Here is a 20,310-nt window from a genome sequence, read left to right as displayed (position 1 = left end):
ATTGGTGCCGCTCTGGTGGATCTGCCAGCTGAGATGTGTTTCAGTGGGGGCTGACTGCCAAGTCCTTGCGGGCTATTTCCTGTCAGCTTATGGTGGAGTTGCACCATGGAAACGATTACAAATTAGAAGTTTAGTTTCCAAGCTGGAGACAAAGCTAACTGTCTTAGATATCTCTGTAATGGACTCCCACAAAAGTATCTGACAGTGAATAACATCTGTCTCGGTGGTTTGGGTAGCGATCTGCATTATATCGACGGGTCACTCAGCCAGGATGTGAATGTGTTGACCATTTACCTTCATCAATGGAGACTTACATTAGGTGAGTCTAAGGCAATGGCCATAACCTTCCATCTGAACAATCGCTAAGCCAATCAGTGTCTTCCAGTCTGGATTGAGGATTGTTTGCTCCTTTTCCATATGGCTGTCACTTATTTAGGAGTCAACCTGGGCCCCCATTTAATGTACTGATCCCCTTAAAGAAAAAGATCTCCTCCAGCACTTGTTCCCGAAGCTAGTAGGAACCTCCGGGAGAGCAGACACAAAAGTTTCATAAACCTTGCTCCAGTGGAATATTGTGCCGCAGTTTTGGGGCATAAGTTCAGAGCTGAACACAATCAACTTTGTGTCTTGTTGAACGTAGCCTAACTGATCTAGTACATCAAAATTGCTATTTTCCAAAAATCTAACAGATGCAAAATTCCTTTAAGCCAGTGTTTCTCAGTGTGGCCCACAGATCCACTCTGAGAAACCTGCTAACTGGACACTCCCATTTGTTTATTTACCAGCTCCGCAGCCATGTAGCTGCGCAGCTCCCATTGGCTCTAGTTTGACATTTGCCAATAGGCAGGATCTCTAATAGTGCTCAGGAGAGGGCTGGCTCCTATGTCTTTTGGTTTACCATGACTTCAAGAGGAAATGATCTCTACTAGCTATCTCTGAAAAGGAGTAATGAACAAACTGCAGCATGTCTCTCCACCACCACTCTTCCTACACATCCTGAGCCATCCTGAACTCAAATCGCTCTAGTACAGAACACAGAGACTGCACTGCTTTTGCACCCACAGTGCAGATACTGTTAAGTATCTGATTGGGTTCAGTGTCAGACTTTGATTCTGGAGATTCATTAGCTTTACATAGGTGTAAATGCATTGAATTCAGTAGAGTTACACCTGACTTACACCAACGTGAGAGCAGAGGCAGGCCAATCTCCAGTTTGAATGGTTAAGTGCACTGACCCATTGTACTACAATTCTGCTAAGTTTCTAGCTGATCTCTTCCTCTGTAGTTCCCAAAAGCAATTTTAGGTTTCCTTCAGCTCCTAGATTTGTTGTAAGATTTCTATATGTAAAATAATAGAATCCATTGTACTGATTTAAAAAAAAATTGACTGCATTTGTATTTGCATACCTCTAGGCTTTTCTCAGATCCCAGAAAAGAAATCAGCATCTTAATATACTTCCTTTCCATTAAAATCCAATTTGTCATAGCTTTAAAACCACATGGATTTAGATTAAGAGGTTAGAATTCAATTTATATGCTGAAGTGTGGTTTATATGCTGAAGTGGATTGAGGCAAATTAAAAGATCATTCTAAAAGGAAGTTCCAGAAGTAGAGTAGAAAGCAAAAGTAATCCTCAAAGATCTACATACCATACATAGTTTAATAAAGTTCATAATTTGTTCCTGAGGGTGAATTTCAAATGTTAATTTTTTCTCCACCGGGCAAAATGACAACTCGTAGCAATATAAGGGTATAAAAATGTTTAGGAAAGATCTCTCAGTCTACCATATGTGCTTCTAGGAAATCTGTCTTATTTCTACTTTCCTTTTTTTTAACCATAGCCCTCAAGCTCCTCCTTGAGAGCACATCTCTGTGTCTTAGGAATTAGATATCTGTCAAGGTGGAAAGAATTTGTTCTCAGGCACTGAATGTAATTCCATTAATTTTTAGTACCAGAACTAAATCACAGTAAGGGACGGTTTGATGATATCTTGGGGGCATCTCTATAAAAGCAACCTTCATTTGCAGAAATGTACAGTAGAAGCAGTGACTGTTACACTGCATATAATCCTTAAAAGCAATTACCAAACTAAGAAAGAGCTGAACACAGTGATAGTTTTTTATATGCAACTAAATACTCCAAACATACCTAATACTAGAGGATTTAGAGAATAGGTGTTCCTGGAATTGATGCAACAGCACACTTTCTGAAATAGCTCATGTTTCCCTTAGACTTTTGAAAGTTTGGGGAGGATCCAACTAGGATGTTAAATATCAATTGAATAGTCAGTTAATCTCATGAATTCTTATAGGTTGCTCGACTATTCTGTAGTCTGCAGGGGATGAGGCAGGCTTCCAGTGCACTCCGGCAACACTCTGGAGGAGCCCTCTGCCATTCCTGCAGGGTGGCAGGCCGGAGCTGGTCCACGAGGGGAGCGTTTAAAAACCGGCTCCCCTCATGGACAAGCTGCCTATTGCACCGTGCTGTTGCCTCTGATACAGAGGCAGCAGCGCAAGGTGGCAGCAGCCCCCATCCACGGGGAGTCTGAACTACCAGACCTGGCGCAAGCCAGAACTGAGCCAAGTTGCCTCCTCGCCTGGCTCTTAATACACTTTAAATGCAGAACGGCAGTGGAGGTAGATCCTGGACTCAACACGAGCCAAGACTGAGCTGGGCTGCTAGCTAGCCTGCTAAAAATTTACTTGCGGGGGGAGGACGGGATGCAAGTCAATAGCATTAACCGATAAGCTTTGGCTTATCCGTTAATTGACTACAGTATTACATCCCTAGTTCCAACATGTGTAGTTTAGGCAAACAAATGGTACCGCTAGACTACTATGAGTACTGGACTACTGCTACCAACCTATATCATTCCAGTATTGGAAAGTAAAACTTCAAATATTCCGTTTTCTAATTAAAGTCAAATATAGTTCATTTACCTAGTTCAGATATTACTTCCAGAAAAATTCAGTAGGTAATTCTCTATCAACATATTAATTAATCACCTTCTAATTGCAATGCTCATCCCTTTGCTCCTAACAGCTTGATAGGAAACTTTTCTTCTTTAGTAGGATGGTTATTGCTTTTGGAGATGAATCGGCAACTAGATTTTATTTCTTAAACTTCTTGGCTAAATTGTGACAATAAACTGTCCATGCTTCTAAGCGGGAGGCATCAGTGTTAATAGAGCTCTCTTCCCAAAGCACCTCAATAAACAATGTCCAGTGGTCCTCTCTGCTTTCCATGGCTCCTTAACTTTATTTTGTTTTCTTATATTATTCCTTCATTTTGCCTATTTTACAAGTTTTTAAGGAACAGGAATTCATATTTTAATAAACGCAGGTAAGGTTAATACTGTATGGCATTGTAGGATATAGCTGCTGATCAGATTGCTTTGCCAATTGTGATTGATTTGTTGACACTTGTTAATATGTTTACTATATTGTGCTGCTGAGCCCGTGCTGCAAATGGCTTTAGAGTGGTGCCTCTTGTTCTAGGCAACTGTAGGTCATTAATGCTCTTCTTCCCCAAGCACAGAGTTCTGAAGTTCAGTCAAGCTGATGAAGGAACCTGAGGGCCCATGTGGGTAACAGTTTAATCAATACTCTTGAGTATAGAGCTTTATGCATTTCCCTGCATGTTGACAAAGACAGTGACCAAAAACTTGTGGTCAGCACAGGTTGGGTAGAAGTGATACTTTGTCTCCTGTTCATAAGTAACTATTATCAAAGTGGTTCACCATCTTAGCATCTCAAGAGTTCATCTCTGCACCTGACATCCCAGATAGCAGTAGTCAGTGTTCCCTGTAAGCTGTGTTGTGTGCTTAGGTGGCCACCTAGGAGACTCAGGTTCTGCCTATCTGATTAGCAGAATGCCCACAGCACCCAGAACCGGTAGCATGTGTTTCTGCTGGTGGTGCACAAAATGTATTCTGCATGTGGATGGAAAAAGTTAGAGGGAAGGCATTGGCCAGAACGGTTGCCTTTCTCTTTTGGCTCAGCAAGCAATTATTTCCTTATTTCCACGTGCAGATCTTACCATGGTCATTCATACTTTAGACCAGGAGTGTGGGGAAACCTCAGGCTCAGAGGTCGAATGTGGCCCCCGGCTTGACTGAATCTGGCCCCGGAGGCTCAGAGCCCACCCCCCAGCATTGGGGAGTTTGCGCTGGTGCTCCAGCCCCTCTGCTGCCCCACCAGAGGACTGGAGCACACAAAATCTAATAGTCTGGGGCATTCCTGCCCTAGGCTGTCAAGGCTTAATTCTAAACACTCTCTAACTTAGGCCATCTTTGAAGATTATTCAGAACCAGTACAAGTACAGAATATGGTTGCCTGACTGGTACAGAAAACAGTTGTATATCAATACAGTGTATATGCTGCCAGTTCACTTCTCAGCAACTGCTCTGATCACCTGGGTCCCTGTCTCCCCTTAACATACTTGTGTTCGGCTGAAACACTTGTGCTTTTTGTCCCATGGCCAAAGAACACGCATGTGAGGATTGGGAGCGGGTTCTTGCCTCTGAAATTCACGCCACCTAGAAAAAGCATATGGCTGCAAACCTGACCAAATTTAGAGTTCCAAGATGCATTTCTTTCTGTAGACTTTCCACTAACTCCAGGTTCTGGATTCTGTTTGCAAAAGAGTAGAGTTATTGTGAATTGTAATTTAACATTCTGTATATTTAGGAAAACGTTGTTTGCTCTTATTATCCACACAAATTGCATCCAGATACCTAAGTCCAATAGTGAGATGTTCAAAACGCCTATGTGGCTTCCCCCCAGTCCTGGAGGTGCCTCATTTTCCACTGTTAAAGTAGCCTTAAAGCCTAAATTTCTGCCACTGGGTATTACACAGCTGCCTCAGTCTTAACATGACTGACTGGCTTGCTGGTTAAGCCCCCACTGGATCCGATCTGGTAGACCTATCCTGAGGCTAATTTGGTACCTGTTTATCAGATGGAGTCCTGCATAGATTGTCCATCAACATTTATCCCGGTATTAGAGCAATACCGGTATTGAGCTCTCCAGTCTGCCTGGTGTGTAGCAGAAACATGAGGGTCTCATGACCCAAGAGAGTGTTCTAACCTCTTTCTGTGGCCTAGTGAAAAGCCAGAGATCCAGCTCTGCCAGTGGTGCCTGCTCAGGTTTTTTTTAAGGACTGACTGGGCTTAGGCACTGAACTTGAGAGGTTCCTTCATCTGGACCATGCAGGACTAAGACAAAGCCCTGGCTGGTTTGATTTAGTTGGGATTGGTCCTGCCTAGAACAAGGGGGCTGGACTTGATGACCTCCTGAGGTCTCTTCCAGCTCTATGATACTATGATTCTAGGAGTCACCGCTGAGAACCCTTCCCTGGAGTTAAATGCCTAACTCCCTTTGCGGGGGTAGGCCCTCTCCTCCATTTCTTTCTATGGGTTAGCTTACATAGCTCCCTGCTTGGTATGCTGTTGTAGTTTCAACGCTTAGCTGAAGAGTTGGTCATAGCAATTGTTGGCCATTTGAACCATTCCTGTGCAAAGGTTTGACAGCCCAAGAGGCCAACATCAGACAATACTTGATGGGTGTAGTATATAGCCAGGGCGGGGGGAGCTGCCTATGAGTTGCCTCCAACCCTTGCTTGATAGAATTTTATCTCAGATGGTACAAGCCATCCGGAGAACAGTGTTCTCAGGAACATCCTGTGATATGTCTGAAAAGTATAAGATGCTGTCTGCAGACAATGGTCTGTAGATCACAGCACCTGTAAACAGAAGATCTGCATTACAAATTAAGTCATTCCACTTGATGCCCAATATACAATAGTGGCATTTTGTGATCAGCTTTGCCCACTTTAAGTAGCAGAGTATTCATGGTTAGCAATCGTATAACAGTATCGCTAGGATGCAGCTCAACTAGACTCTGAATTTGGTTGCTGTACTGAGATTATCTTGCTTCCAGATTCCTTGCAAGCATGGTTGATGCTATCATGCCCATTCAATGGAGAACCTTCATGTGAGAGTTGGCATATGCTAGCTTTTATAAAACACATTCTTAAGCACCTATCACCTGCATTGTAGAGGATGGGTACCTGGATGCTTAACTTGGAGATGGGAATTTGACTTGCAATTCTTAGCCTAAGTCTCCCTTGTAAATTCTACTCTCTGTGTAGACCTAGGAGAAACAGAAATGTATTAATTATAGTGATAGAAATGTTGTCGTGTTAGTCTGGGGTAGCTGAAGCAAAATGCAGGACAATGTAGCTTTTTAAAGACTAACAAGATGGTTTATTAGATGATGAGCTTTCGTGAGCCAGACCCACTTCCTCTGGGTCTGGCCCACGAAAGCTCATCATCTAATAAACCATCTTGTTAGTCTTTAAAGTGCTACATTGTCCTGCATTTTGTATTAATTATAGTAACTGAAAATGACAGAAATTTTTAAAAGGTCTGATTCCCTTAGACACCTACAAACATCTCTACTATGCTAGCTATTTAAACTCAGCATACTGTTACCAGTTTCTTAAATTGAGGGTAGGAAAGATTTATTTGGGTATTACCAAGTAGTGAGGGAAATGAAAGCCATTGTTCTGTTAAGTTCTCTATGCCTGCAGCCTAACACATAAGCAATGTCATACTGGATAAACAGAGACCTCTCTAGTTAATTGTTTATCTGCTAGGTGCCAATATCAGATACTTCAGCAGACCGTAAAGAAACCTTAGTATAAAATTGTGGAACAACCTATATAAAAAGTAAATTTCTTCCTGTCCCATCAGTAGTTGCTGGCTCATGCTCTGGAGCAAAAAGAACATATAAGCCCCCTTTTTTCGATAATGGTTTCTGTAATGCCACTGCTTCATAAAAATGCAAATGAGAAGAAACTGGTGCTAGTACTCATGACTTCAGGACAGCCTATGGCATTTCAAGATATTTAGGCTACATTTTCAGGGTATTTTAGTACAAACCTTTTGTGAGGATGGGTATATGTTAAAGTAATTTCTATTTAACTTTACGTTGGAAAGAAGTCCGTGTTTAACCTATGTTTTTCATATTTGCAGGTTCTAGCACCACATTGAATAGTTTCTCATATTTAAAGTGTCAAAAAGCCCATGTCTGTTTCTCATCCTGTTGCAGAGCTTGCTGTAAGGTTTTATTTCTAAGCCCTTCAACAGTAAAGTAACATGTAAAGGGAGTGATGCTTTCTTCTTTATTTTCATCATCAGCTAAAGAAAAGCCCTAGGAGTAGATGAGTGGAAATACTGTGGGGGCTGTGTCTACATTGGCACCCCTTTCCGGAAAAGGGATGCTAATGAGACACATCGCAATTGCAAATTCCGCGGGGGATTTAAATATCCCCCGTGGCATTTGCATTTACATGGCTGCCGCTTTTTTCCGGCTCGGGATGCCAGTCTAGACCCGATTTTCCGGAAAATAAGCCCTTTCAATAAGGGATCTTCTGGAAAAGTGCTTATTTTCTGGAAAATCGGGTCTAGACTGGCACTCTTCTCCGGGAAAACCCCGAGCCAGAAAAAAGCAGCAGCCATGTAAATGCAAATGCCGCGGGGGATATTTAAATCCCCTGCGGAATTTGCAATTGCGATGTGTCTTATTAGCATCCCTTTTCCGGAAAGGGGTGCCAATGTAGACACAGCCAAAGTGTTTGTGTAAAACAATTCCTTCAAAACTGTTAGCCAGCACCCTCTTGCTAAACAAAGATGATTGTAAAAATTTCAAAAGTATGAGCCTTATTCTGAGCTCATGTTGTTAATCATGGTAAAAACAAAGGAACAGTGCTCCATGCAGAAGGGCAGAATTTGCCCTAACTCAGGGGTGGGAAAAAGCCTCTCAGTGGGCCAGCTCCAGCCTACCACCTAGGGCTGTGATCTGGCCTGCGAAGCAGTTCCAGGCCCCACCCCCTAGCACATTGCTAGGGAGCCAGAGACCCACACCCAAGCCCTTTCAACTGCTTCTATTTAAAGGGCTTGCACCTGCTGGACAGCTGCGATGCCTGACAGCCACCCAACAGGCACAAACCCTTTAATCAGAGGCAGTTAAAAGGGCTCGCAGCTCTTGGTCCCACTGGCCCATTGCCTGGGAGGCGTGAGCCCTTTCAACTGCTTCTGTTCAAAGGGCTTGTATCTGCCAAGTGGCTGCCAGGCAACAGGTTAGCAGCAGGGCCAGGAGCTGCAAGCTGTATTATGTGAATTCTAAGCATCCACCCCAGACAACTCTGGGAGGAGGCTAGCCCCCAGCACCTGTCTGCTCCAGGTCCCTTCCATTGGCCAGAAGTCTGGGGGGGGAGGAGGACCCCAGGCTAAGCAAAGCTCCCTGTAGGGTAACTCTCAACCCCACCCCTTCTGCCTAAGGTGCCACCCCTTCCAGGTCAGCCCATGGCCACTTCTGAAATTTGTGAAGTGGCCCCCATTCAAAAATTATTACCCACCCCTGCTCTAACAATATTTTATATCCTTTGCCACTGCACCAGACACAGTGGAGCTAAACTGATGATTGATCAGGACACATTCCTTATAATTAAATTTGGTATTTATAAAATGTTAAAAGCATGGTTGATTTTGAAAAGTTACTGTTCAGTCCCTTTAGCTTGTATGTCCTACTATCTTATTTTGAAACTTTGCACTGTTCTTAATGGGAATATTTTGTCTTGAACTGACATTTCTAAAAGTAATGTTCAATAATAATGTGAACAGCCATGCTACTTCTGTTAATCAAAAGGGTTTTTTGTTGTTGTTGTTTTTAAAGGGGCAGAACGTGTTATTACATTGAAAATGGAAATTCCTGGATCAATGCCTCCTCTTATTCAGGAAATGTTGGAGAACTCTGAGGGACATGAACCACTGACACCAAGCTCAAGTGGAAATACTGCAGAACACAGTCCTAGCATCTCACCCAGCTCAGTGGATAATAGCAGTGTCAGTCAATCTCCACTGGTGCAATAAGACATTTTACATAGACATTCCTAATACTTTATGTAGAGGGATGAAAAAAATTAAGAAAAACATTTTTACTGCTGCTTAGTTTCTGGACTTAATATATATTATATTAAAACTCAACAAGGACCAAGAAGTTTTCATATGTATCAGTATATTACTCCTTGCTGTTCTTAAAACTAGAAAATGCAAATGTTTGAAACTCTAGATCAACCATTTCAAGAAACTAGCAATCAGCAACAAGGAACTAGTTGAGCTTCTGAACCACCAAGGCTGTATGGTGACAAGACCAATCTCAAACTTTAAATTCTAGTTACATTTCTGATGACTTTGTACATACAAATGTATGGTTCTACTTTCTATACTGGATGTTGGGTGCTTTTTTTTTGTCTTGCATACCTAAAATGATCAGGACATCAAGTTTATACAAAATGAATTGCTTGTACATGTCCAGATATGAACATTTCAAAAGACATTCTGATTGAGTTTAGTATGAAAACATGTCATTGCTCTTTTTGATGCCCTCAACTTGCATCTCTTATTCCATCTCCTTCCCCATAAAAGTATTCAAAAAATCTGCACTAGAAGGGATTTCTATATCAGTGTAACTACCAGATTAGTTGTTCAGATGTCATTTGTTCCACTGTTAATGTCACTTTAAAATTTAAAAAGTGGTTTATTACCTGGCTGATGACATATCTATACCTTTTTAAAAAAAGTTAATTCTTTTTCAGTAATGATAGCCTCCAAGGCAGAAACACTTTTCAGTGTTACTATGTTTTTGTTTACTCGTTCACAAGCCATTAGGGAAACTTCATGGGATAACCAACAGGCTTATTCACTACTCTTGAACAGTGAATCTAGTTCAGTTTCTTAAGAAACTGGGGCCAGGTGTTGGGCTTTCCCAACAAGCCTGATGCCAAGAGGCTACCACTAGGACTTCCAAAATACATGGGGCAGAGAATCTGGCTTCTTGACCTTGTTAAATCACTATGAATCAGAATGAAAACCGTGGTAGAATGGTTAACTCATTTTAAAAAGTGTCAGTTTCTTAGGTTTCATTTAAAAGCACTAGTGGATTTTTTTATATATATATATATTCTAGCAAGTCTGTGATGTACTTTCACTGGCTCTGTTTGTACATTGAGATTGTTAAACAATGCTTTCTATGTTCATATACTGTTTACCTTTTTCCATGGAGTCTCCTGGCAAAGAATAAAATATATTTATTTTAAATCTGTGTAGAAGCAGTTTGTGTAGTCCACATCTTCACACAAGACTTGACAGTTTTCCATTTTTAATGTTTAAACTTCATTTCAAAAAGCAGGTCTGCAGTTTGCAACCATGACAATTAAAATGTGTGCTTTAGCACAGCTGCCTAAAACATTTCTACGAGCCAGTCAGACAAATACATGACATTTCAATGAGTAAAAAAGATCATAAAACTGTAGGTGTAAGAACAAAATGTTAAAATGCCTACACACAATAAAAACCATCAATTACATCAATCATCACATAAAATAAGTCAAATGTACAAAAGTTTGCGACAGAAGGGACAAAAGGACAACACAAAATATTTGTTGGAAAATGTTTTTGTGCTCTTTGGGCACTTAATTAAACATAGCAAAATCATCATCTTCATCAGACTCGGCAAAATATTTCACTTCTTTTCTAGCCCGACCCATCCGTGGCTTAGATGCTGGTTCAGAAGCAAAGTCTGACTGAAAGATGTCTACATCAGAATCCTGGTCAAAGGAGGCTTTCTTGGATTTCTTTAAAAAAAAAAAAAAAAAAGAAAGAGAGAGAGAGAGAAAATGTATGATGCCATAAAAATACAGAATTCTGACACTTATTGGAAACAACCATTTCTATAACATCTAGACTTTTGACCCACCTAAAATCCCAGTTGTAAATCATATTTAGAAACAACTAGCAGGCACCTTAGAGAGAGACAAAAAATATATATAGTCTCAGGAGCTTTCATGGGGAAAACCCACTTCCTCAGATGAACTGGAAGCTCATCATACGTGGATATTTCAAAATATTGTAAAAATGTTTCATGTGATATAGAAAATAATACACAAATATCAAGAAGCCAAACCCTGTCTTTTTCATGCTCAGACAGACAGACTTTAAACTGACCTTGCTCGGGGCTGACTTGGGTGTTTTCCTCCCAGGGTTGTATTCACCTTCATTTTCAGATCCAGATGCTTTCCTTTTCTTTGAACCCCTACCCTTTCCTGGTTGAAAGAGAATAAAGTATAATTTTACTGATATTTATAAAAGTGACATTTCTTTCTGTTCTGACTGCTAGCAAATCTGTTCTTAAACAGTTTCATTTCACACAAAGGATAAAACTTAATCTACAGTTACATTTTGCATCGATTGAAGCGAAAGTAAAATGCTTCCATTCTGCCATTCCAATGTGTTTCACTTTGTTTTATGCCTTTAATTCTGCTTCTTTGAAGTTTCTTCGCATAGGCTTCTCACTTGTGGCTTTTGTGCACTTAGTTCAATGCAGGTCAGTGCTCTACGAGATCTACAATTGTTGTTCTCAGAGGAGGTGGTAGTTAAATGAGATCTCTACTCACCTTACAAGCTGTGACCAACTATCATCATCATCTATTTAGAGGAATTAGCCTAATGCAGGATTGGGCAATATGAGGCCAAGGGGCCAGATCTGGCCCGCCTAAAACTTTGATGCAGACTGAATCTGGCAGCTTTCTATTTATATCCTGCTGCCCGTGCCACCGAATTTCTAGATTGTGGCTCACACAGCAGTATCCTATTTAAATGTTTCATGGCGCTATCTTGGCAGGGGCCAGCACCATGAGCTCTTTAAATAGCCGCAGCTGCCAAGCAACATGGTAACAGTGGGGCCAGGAGCTGCAAGCTCTTTCGGGCCAGAAGCTTTGCATTGGAAATACAGCAGACAACTCGGCAGGAAGGCTAGTCCCCAGCACTGCCCATTTTGCCCAGGTCCTGCCCCTTCCAGGGGTGGAGTTGACCCATTACCATGTAGTAGCCCCCCTGCAAAAATTATTTCCCACCCCTGGCCTAATGTCTCATCACTTTGCACGTGACTGATCTCTGTAGCTATTCTGCTTACTCTTCTGAGTTGTATCCACTTAGGAGCTCTGAATAGTGATGGAGTAAATCAACCATAAAATTCTACTGTAGAATAAGGAATTGGTTTCCCACTGAACCAATTCAAAGGACCAAAATCTACACAAGGAGAGGTTTGCTTTGTCTTTTACTAGAACATGAGACCCAAGAGTGAAAATGGTATCTGAAGAATAAAGGTTCCTATAAAAAAATCAGCAATAAAGAAGAAATAGAGGTTTTGTGCTATTCAATGAATTCCCATAAAGTACAATTCTGTTTGCACAGTTTTACAACACTGGGTCTACTGTGGGAGGTTCTGAGTCAATGTGTAATGTTATACCATTGACAAACATCTTATGGATGACTAGCGCAAATGAGAGAATGAACCTAGGTTTTCAGTACACTGAGCTCTAGTTTTAGGAACAGCATTGTTTTTTCATTCACAAAACTCAACTTGACCCTGTGTTATGCAGAGAAGCTGAAAGTCACTTATTCACGTACTACAACATGCTTGGAAGCATGAGCTTTAGTGGTGATGGAATAACATTATTAAGATATAATGTCGTAAAATTCAACATATATGTATCTATACTGTACTAACCCTAACAATGCAGTGCACCAAATTCCTTACCTTTCGGTGGTGCGATCTTCTTTGGAATGCCAAATTCTGAATCTGAATCAGAGTTTATAATTTCCATCTTCTTCCGCTTGGGAGATCTTTTAGGTTTTGGTGTTATATCTGAAGCTGGTTTTGCTGTTCACAAAATCAGAGATAAAAGATGCTAAATTCGCATATTAGGTTAATAAATCTTATAATTAAATAAAAGTATGTGATGGTTTCACCCCTCTCCCATGCTTTATGAAATTGCCTTATGGACACAAATATGCATAACTCGAAGATGCTTAGGATAAAATACCTCATGTAACTTATCAATTTTAATGTCTCAATATGCTGGATCTGTATATCTTATTTTGGTGTAAGTATCACTCTTGTATGTAAAGTTAGCGATATGGAGCACATGAGATGGTTTATTATTTTAAATGTGCAAATGAAAGCCATCAAGGGTATTTCCCTTAATGTCTGGGCGATCATTTGAAAACAGCCTATTTTGTCCTTTAAGTCTTAGCATTGGTTGGTCTTAGGAAGTTGTGAGCTCCCTAACTGGTAGGAGCTGACCAGGTAATTTTCCATGGAAGGGGAGAATGTAAAACAGAGAATTCCTGCCTGAAAGAGAGACTATTTAAGATGCAAAAGTTTTTCAGTCTTTTCTTTGGTTGGCATGTCACCCACAAGAGAATGAACCAAGGACCCCACGGAGAAAGATTTTCCCTTCTTTGGAGGCTTGGCTAGAATAAGAACAGTATTACGGTAAGTTTGTAATACAGGCAGTCCCCGGGTTACATGGATCCGACTTACATCGGATCCCTACTTACAAATGGGGTGAGGCAACCCCGCACTAGCTGCTTCCCCCCAGCAGACCAGGGAGACGCGAAGCTAGCGCCCCCCCCCCCCAGCAGACCAGGGAGACGCGAAGCTAGCGCCCCCCCACAGCAGACCAGGGAGATGCGAAGCTAGCGCTCTCCCCAGCAGACCAGGGAGACGCGGAGCGGCTTTTCTCAGCAGACAGCTCAGTTTGAGAATAAAGGAGGGTACATCTACACTACAACGTTAATTCGAACTAACTTAGTTCGAATTAGTTAATCCGAACTAAGCTAATTCGAACTAACGGATCCAGACTAAAAAACTAGTTTGAATTAGCGTTTTGCTAATTCGAACTAGCATGTCCACATTAAGTGGACCCTGAACCGGGCTTAAGGATGGCCGGAAGCAGTGCCGGCAGGGCATCAGAGGAGGACTTAGAGTGTGGAGATGCTGTCTCAGGCTAGCCGAGGGCTGTGCTTAAAGGGATCCGACCCCCACCCCGGACAGACAGTTCTCAGGGGTGCCCCGCTTGCAAAGCAGTCCTGGCTTGGAGTGCCCTGAGTGCCCACACTGGGCACATCACAGCACTCAGCCATCAAACCGGCTGCACTTGCCGCAGGCTGCCATCTGGGGAGAGGGGGCAATCGGGGGGCTGCAGGAGAGGTTCCACCCCAAAAGCCCACAGAGCCAGCCCAGTCCTCCCCATCGGGGGCTCGTGCCCCATTCCTCCCTCACTTCCTTCCACTTACCCTTCCCTAGCCCCTTTTCTTGATGTACAAAATAAAGATAACGTGTCTTCCAAAATGGAATCTGTCTTTATTGAACAAAACTGGGGGAGACTGGGAAAAGGAGGTGGGAGAGGGGAAGAGAGAGGCTGGGAGAGGGGAGGGCAACTAAAATGATCAGGGGTTGGGAACAGGTTCCATATGAAGAGAGGCTACAGAGACTGGGACTTTTTAGCTTAGAAAAGAGGAGACGGAGGGGGGGACAGGATAGAGGTCTCTAAAAGCATGAGTGGGGTGGAGAGGGTGCATACAGAAAAGTTCTTCATTAGTTCCCATGAAGAAGGACTAGAGGACACCAAAGGAAAGGAATGGGTAACAGGCTTCAAACTAGTAACAGAAAGTTGTTCTTCACAAAGCACAGAGTCAACCTGTGGAACTCCTTGCTGCAGGAGGCTGTGAAGGCTACAACTAGAACAGAGTTTAAAGGGAAGTGAGATCAAGTCATGGAGGTTGGGTCCATGGAGTGCTATTAGCCAGGGGGTAGGAGTGGTGTCCCTGCCCAAGGTTTGTGGAAGGCTGGAGAGGGATGGCACGAGACAAATGGCTTGGTCACTGTCTTCGGTCCATCCCCTCCAGGGTCCCTAGGGTTGGCCGCTGTCGGCAGACAGGCTACTGGGCTAGATGGACCTTTGGTCTGACCCAGGACAGCCATTGTAAGCTCAGGGCTCAGGGTCGGGGGTCTCAGTGGACCACCTTGATTTTCATGCACTCCTGCTCCTGGGTGGCCAGGCTGGCAGCTCTCCTGCCCTAGCCGGCCACGTTCCTGTGCCTAGTGCGGAGATCGTGGACGAGGTCCACGATGTCCGCACTAGCCCAGGCGGGTGCCCGCCTCTTGCGGTCCCGGGCAAGCTCCCGGGAGCCGCCAGCCTGGTCCCGGGAAGAGGGGGAGGGCTGGGGGACATCGGGTGGGTGGCTCGATCCGTGCCAGGTGCAGGGTCTGCTGGCTGGGTGCTGGCAGGCTTGCACCTGGCACGGGCACCGTAGCCAGCCCGTGCCCCTTTAAGGGGTCCGGGGCCGGGAGGGGGGCAGATGAGTTTCCCTGTGTTGGCCAGAGTGGCCACCAGGGAAAGCTGGGGAGGGCTAGCCTCCCACTAGTTCGAATTAAGGGGCTACACAGCCCTTAATTCGAACTAGTAAATTCGAACTAGGCTTAATCCTCGTGGAATGAGGATTACCTAGTTCGAACTAAGCGCTCCGTTAGTTCGAATTAAATTCGAACTAACGGAGCGCTAGTGTAGCACCTATGAAAGTTAGTTCGAACTAACGTCCGTTAGTTCGAACTAACTTTGTAGTGTAGACATACCCGGACTGAGGGAAGTGAGGTGTGGGAGAATAAAACTGAGCTCTGGAGAAATGTTTGGCTAGAGTTTCCCCTACAATATGTACCAGTTCCGACTTACACACAAATTCAACTTAAGAACAAACCTACAGTCCCTATCTTGTACGTAACCCGGGGACTGCCTGTATATGTGTTAGAACTAGCTATGCGTTTTCTGTTATTTTAAATTTGTAATCTACCTCACTCTGCTTGTTTTCACTTGCAACCACTTAAATTCTACTGCTCATACTTAATAAAATCATTTTTATTTACTATCATGCCCAGTGTAAATAACTGTTACCTGGGGAAACAATCAATGTGTACATCCTCCTTTCATTGTTAAAGGGGGCCAGTGATCCCTCTAAGATTTTCCATCCTTGGGCAGGTTGAATTTTCTTTTGGGAGGTTTGAAATTTCTTATGTGCACCACCCATATTGAGGTAGTGCATGGATGTGCACCCACCAGCACAAACAAAAACCGCAGATATAAATTTTTTTTAAATAGTCCATAGGTGTGGAAGAAAATATATTTAAACGGATCATTAATAAGGAGCAATGCTTATGATTATTTAATATGAAATCAAATAAAAAGAAAATTAACACTTCTCTCGGCAGAAGAAGTGGGTGGCGCCCACGAAAGCTCATGGTACTATTACTATTTATGTATTTTTGTTAGTCTCTAAGGTGCTACAGGATCATTGTTGTTCTTATTAAGCTTTTTTAGTTACAGATTAACATGGCTACCCCTCCAAGACCTTGGATACATGTATCATCATCCTTTATAACAGACAGATGCATGTTTCAAAGATCTTGCAAATAAGCTTTCATCCTACAACACAGGTAGCATCACGCCTCGTACTTGCTGCTTCTGGCTCATGAGAGCCAGAACTCTACCAGATAGCAAAGATCTGGCCTTAATGCAACACAGATTTCCATGAATCAATTAGTAACACACAATTTTAAAAAATCATTAAGATCAGAGTTTTAGGAATCTGCAACACTCAAAAATTCAGTTAAAAGAACCTTCTTTCTTTCTTACCTTAAGCCATTAACACAGAGGTGGGCAATGATTTTTGATGAGGGGGGCCACTCCAAGAATTTGGTAAGTGGTCAAGGGTAACACTCCTCCATTATATTAATGTGGGGATCTGGGGCAGAGGTTGGGAGCAGAAGGGAGCTTGGGGTAAGGGACTTTGGGTGAAGTAGGGGATCATGACCTGGGGCAACGGACTGGGATTAGGAGGGGGTGCTGGGCCTGGGAGAGGGCTGTGACCTGGAGCAGTGGTAGGGGTGCAAGGATTTGGGCTGTGACCAGGGACAGCAGTTTGGGGTGCAAGGTTTGAAAAGGGATTGTGACCTGAGAAGGAGTACAGGAGGGGATGCAGTGTTTGGGAAGGTGTATGGGGGCTGAAGCAGGGGTGCAGAAGGTTTGGATTACATGGGGTAGGAGGGCAGAAGGGGACAGAGAGTTTGAGGAGGCAGGGAAGGGCTGGGGTGCCAGAGACAGACTCTGGCTGCAAGATCTTGCCTGGCTCTAAGCCAGCAGCCCAACAGGCTACTTAGCCGGGGTCCCTGCCTTCCAGCCCCTGTACATGCTCAGAGGAGCTGCAGGGACCAGGTTCATTGCTCTGAACTGAATGCCGTGGGCCCGGGGAATGAGGGAGGAGGGGCACTTCACATGCTGTCTGTCCTGCAAACAGGCAGCTGCAACTGGCCAAAACTGGCCAATGGGAGCAATGGAAGCCTGTCTCCCCTCTCTCCAGGCTCTCAGCATTCAGAAATACACATGTGGCCCTGCTCCTGGCTTACCTGAGTGCCAGGCAGGGGGTGGGGCAGGCAGGGAGGCTGCTGGGGCTCTCGTGACCAGATCCAGCCCACAGATTATCTTTTGCCCAACTCTGGAGTAGAGGTTGGAGCCAGTTTCTCCGTTTATAACAGGCAGCATAAGCAGCTCTATTGCTTCTGCTCCTCCAAGACAGTGAGTGCCCCACTCCCCTTCTCCAGTGGATCAGCTGAGCTCCCTGCCTTAGCGGGAAGCCTTGAACCTCTGCATGGGGCTCAGAAAAGGGCTGCACACCAGCACAGGCACACAGCTTACAAGGAACCTTGAAGGGGGCTTAACTGAATACTTTATTTGGGGTTTTGATCCCATTTGGGAAATGATTTCCCTGGAAGCTATGCCCATAACTTCATTTTCCTTGGACTTGAAGCGTTTCAGTTTCTGCATTGCTCCTTCGGTGGTGGGGGAGAAAGAAGGGGAGTGATCTGAGCTCTGTGCCTTGGCTGAGGGTGGTAGAAGCCCCAGAAAGCAAGGAGGCAAGTATCAGTGGCTGTGTCATCTCTGGGAAGCACCCCATTCTGTGATCACACCCCATCACAAGATAGCAGACACTCTTATTATAGTATAATTATGTAGCAAATGAATAGGCAAGATCACCTTTCTATACCTCAGAAAATTATCCCTCTTACACTAAGGCTGAAGCTTATTGTCTGCATCCATGTATGGAGATGCATATTACTTTTTCACATTTATTGTAGCTGAGAATGCTCAGTACTATTTTTTAGATTTACATAATAAATGGTTACTATACATTACAAAGCCCAAATGTTTATAAAACATGTCCCAAAAAATGACATTTGCTGCCCTGAACAATTTATAGCTGCTATGAGATATGATGCAACAAAGGGATCATGGACTCTGGTGGGAAGGATAGGCTATAGGGATGTTAGATAATGTGTAATTGAATAGTCATGTAACTGCATCAAATAGTAGGAGTTACACGACTATTTCAGAGTCCTCAGGAGTGGGCCGCCAGCTAGTGCTCTCCCAGCCCCACTCCAAGGGAACCCCCTCCCACCGTGCACTGCTGCCTCTAAGAGGAAGCAGTATAGGGCAGTAGAGGGTAGGCGACTCCTCAAAGGCACTGGCTCTTGCCTCCCCCCTCCCTCCGCCTTGCTGCCTCAGAGGCAGCAATGGGGGGGGATGCATGTAGTCGGAAGGATTAACCAATAAGCCACCCTAGGCTTATCAGTTAATCGTGTAGTCATCTACACGTTGACATCCCTAATAGGATACCAGAAGTACAATATAATATAGTAATTTAGTGAGGGCTAGTGAACAGCACAGCAGAGAAATGCTTTTCTGTTTGAGGAAGGGTATGAAAAAGGTGCAGTAAAAACCTATGAGACTGTTGGGGGAGAAAACAGATGAGGCTGGGTAAAGAGGCTGGTGTTAAGATGCAGCAGATGAGCTGGGTGCAGAAGAGGAGAAGGGAAACAACATGAAAGAGACAAGGGCAGAAAGATAGAGAGTGACAGAGTTAGTTGTGCAGAGACTTAGAACCAATTAATTTGAACATCGTGTGGAGGAGAACCATATATTCAACATTTTAAATTAACGTGAGTAGTAAGAAAAACAAGTCTCTCGTCATTCACTAAGACCACTCACTAGCAAAGCTAGTATAATTGTATAATTGCTTTCTTAGAGTGGGGCCTAAGTCTCTTACTCTTAAAAGAGGGATCCCCTCTCACTGCACTAGCAGTCCACAGGCCAGTTATCCATGAGGTGGAACCCATAAGGAAGGAATTTTCCCAGGAGAACAAATAGCCCATGAGGGCACATATGAAAAATGAAGATGGGAAGCAGAGACACAATCACCACTATCAGAGGGTTGCCCAGGGAAATCAGTAGCTTTGGGCCTCAGTTACTCTTCAGAACCATGACAGAGCTGAACCCCTAATGACTCTTGGAGCTGGCTAACACTTCTAAAGAAAATCCAAAAACCACTATAGGACCAAGGCCATCTGCTGAACACTATACTTAGAATGCATGAATTGTCCCCATATAGTTCTCTCTACAGTACATGCAAAGGCCTTCCAAGAGAGACCAGTTCTATAATCCTCACTAGAATAAATGGGAGACCACCAAAGCATCAAGGAGAGCCTCTTATCCTCTGGATTTCTAGTATCCAAGAACGATGACTATGCTAAGTAGAATTAACCTTACTCTCCGACTCCCTATCAGATTAAAATAATCTCGGTGTTTCTTCCTCATGTTATTTTTTGTCTCTTTAAGAACAGCCATAGGAGACCCAAGAAGTTCTCTGAGCCTTTAAATTAGTTGTTTGCTCAACCCACTGGAAAAGACTTCAAGGCATGGGCACCATGGAGTGATAACTTCTGTTTAAAAGGGCCTCCTGGACTTGTCTGATACGGATCTAAAGTTTCATTCAGGTCATGGAGCCTCTAATGGGAAAAAAGTTCATAAACACTAATCCAAATTTTAACACAAATCCCAGATATGGAAAGAATTAGGAACCGTGATCATAGGAGGCAAGGAAGAGATAAAGACTTTAAGAAGCTGGAAGGGGTTTGTACCCTTTGTTCCACACCACTAGGATCAAGGAAGGGAACACCTATTACAAGATCTGCAGAAGTAATGTTATATAGGAGAACTAAGCAGTCAGTAAACAGGTTGGGATACTACAAATACAGTTACTTACCTTTTTTAGCAGCTACTGTTTTACTTGGAGTTTTTTCTGTTTGTTTTAGGGTAAAAGAAGATGAAAAAACTGGTGCAGAATCCTCTTCATCGCTGTCTAATTTTGTTGCATCTAAAAACAGGAAAAAAAAAGAGTTCAGGACATAATGTAAGCATATATATTGACTGCATGATTTAATCGATAAAATTAATTCCAATTAAAATTAAGGCTATAAAGTTCACCTGCCATTCTAGGGAGTTATAACAACATT

General features: G+C 43.3%; 2 protein-coding genes across 10 annotated transcripts in view; one reads left to right on the top strand and one right to left on the bottom strand.

Moving 5' to 3' along the window:
• RARB (retinoic acid receptor beta) overlaps positions 1–10,163 on the top strand; it is a 548,867-nt gene extending 538,704 nt beyond the window's left edge. For all 7 annotated transcript variants that reach the window (XM_075922032.1, XM_075922031.1, XM_025190306.2 and 4 more), the window contains one exon: positions 8,740–10,163. In XM_075922032.1, the coding sequence (XP_075778147.1) occupies positions 8,740–8,936 (197 nt within the window). In that variant the 3' untranslated portion in view covers positions 8,937–10,163. The remainder of the gene's footprint in view (positions 1–8,739) is intronic.
• A 44-nt stretch (positions 10,164–10,207) lies between these two features.
• Positions 10,208–20,310, bottom strand: part of TOP2B (DNA topoisomerase II beta) — a 115,533-nt gene continuing 105,430 nt past the window's right edge. For all 3 annotated transcript variants that reach the window (XM_006134319.2, XM_075922030.1, XM_025190305.2), the window contains exons 33-36: positions 20,061–20,171; positions 12,664–12,786; positions 11,070–11,167; positions 10,208–10,699 (exon numbers count right to left, since the gene is read on the bottom strand). In XM_006134319.2, the coding sequence (XP_006134381.2) occupies positions 10,538–10,699; positions 11,070–11,167; positions 12,664–12,786; positions 20,061–20,171 (494 nt within the window). In that variant the 3' untranslated portion in view covers positions 10,208–10,537. The remainder of the gene's footprint in view (positions 10,700–11,069; positions 11,168–12,663; positions 12,787–20,060; positions 20,172–20,310) is intronic.

Source organism: Pelodiscus sinensis, chromosome 2 (genome assembly GCF_049634645.1).
Source record: "Pelodiscus sinensis isolate JC-2024 chromosome 2, ASM4963464v1, whole genome shotgun sequence".
Taxonomy (NCBI): domain Eukaryota; kingdom Metazoa; phylum Chordata; order Testudines; family Trionychidae; genus Pelodiscus; species Pelodiscus sinensis.
The sequence above is the reverse complement of the archived record's forward strand: the minus strand, read 5'-3'. Positions and strand labels throughout refer to the sequence as shown.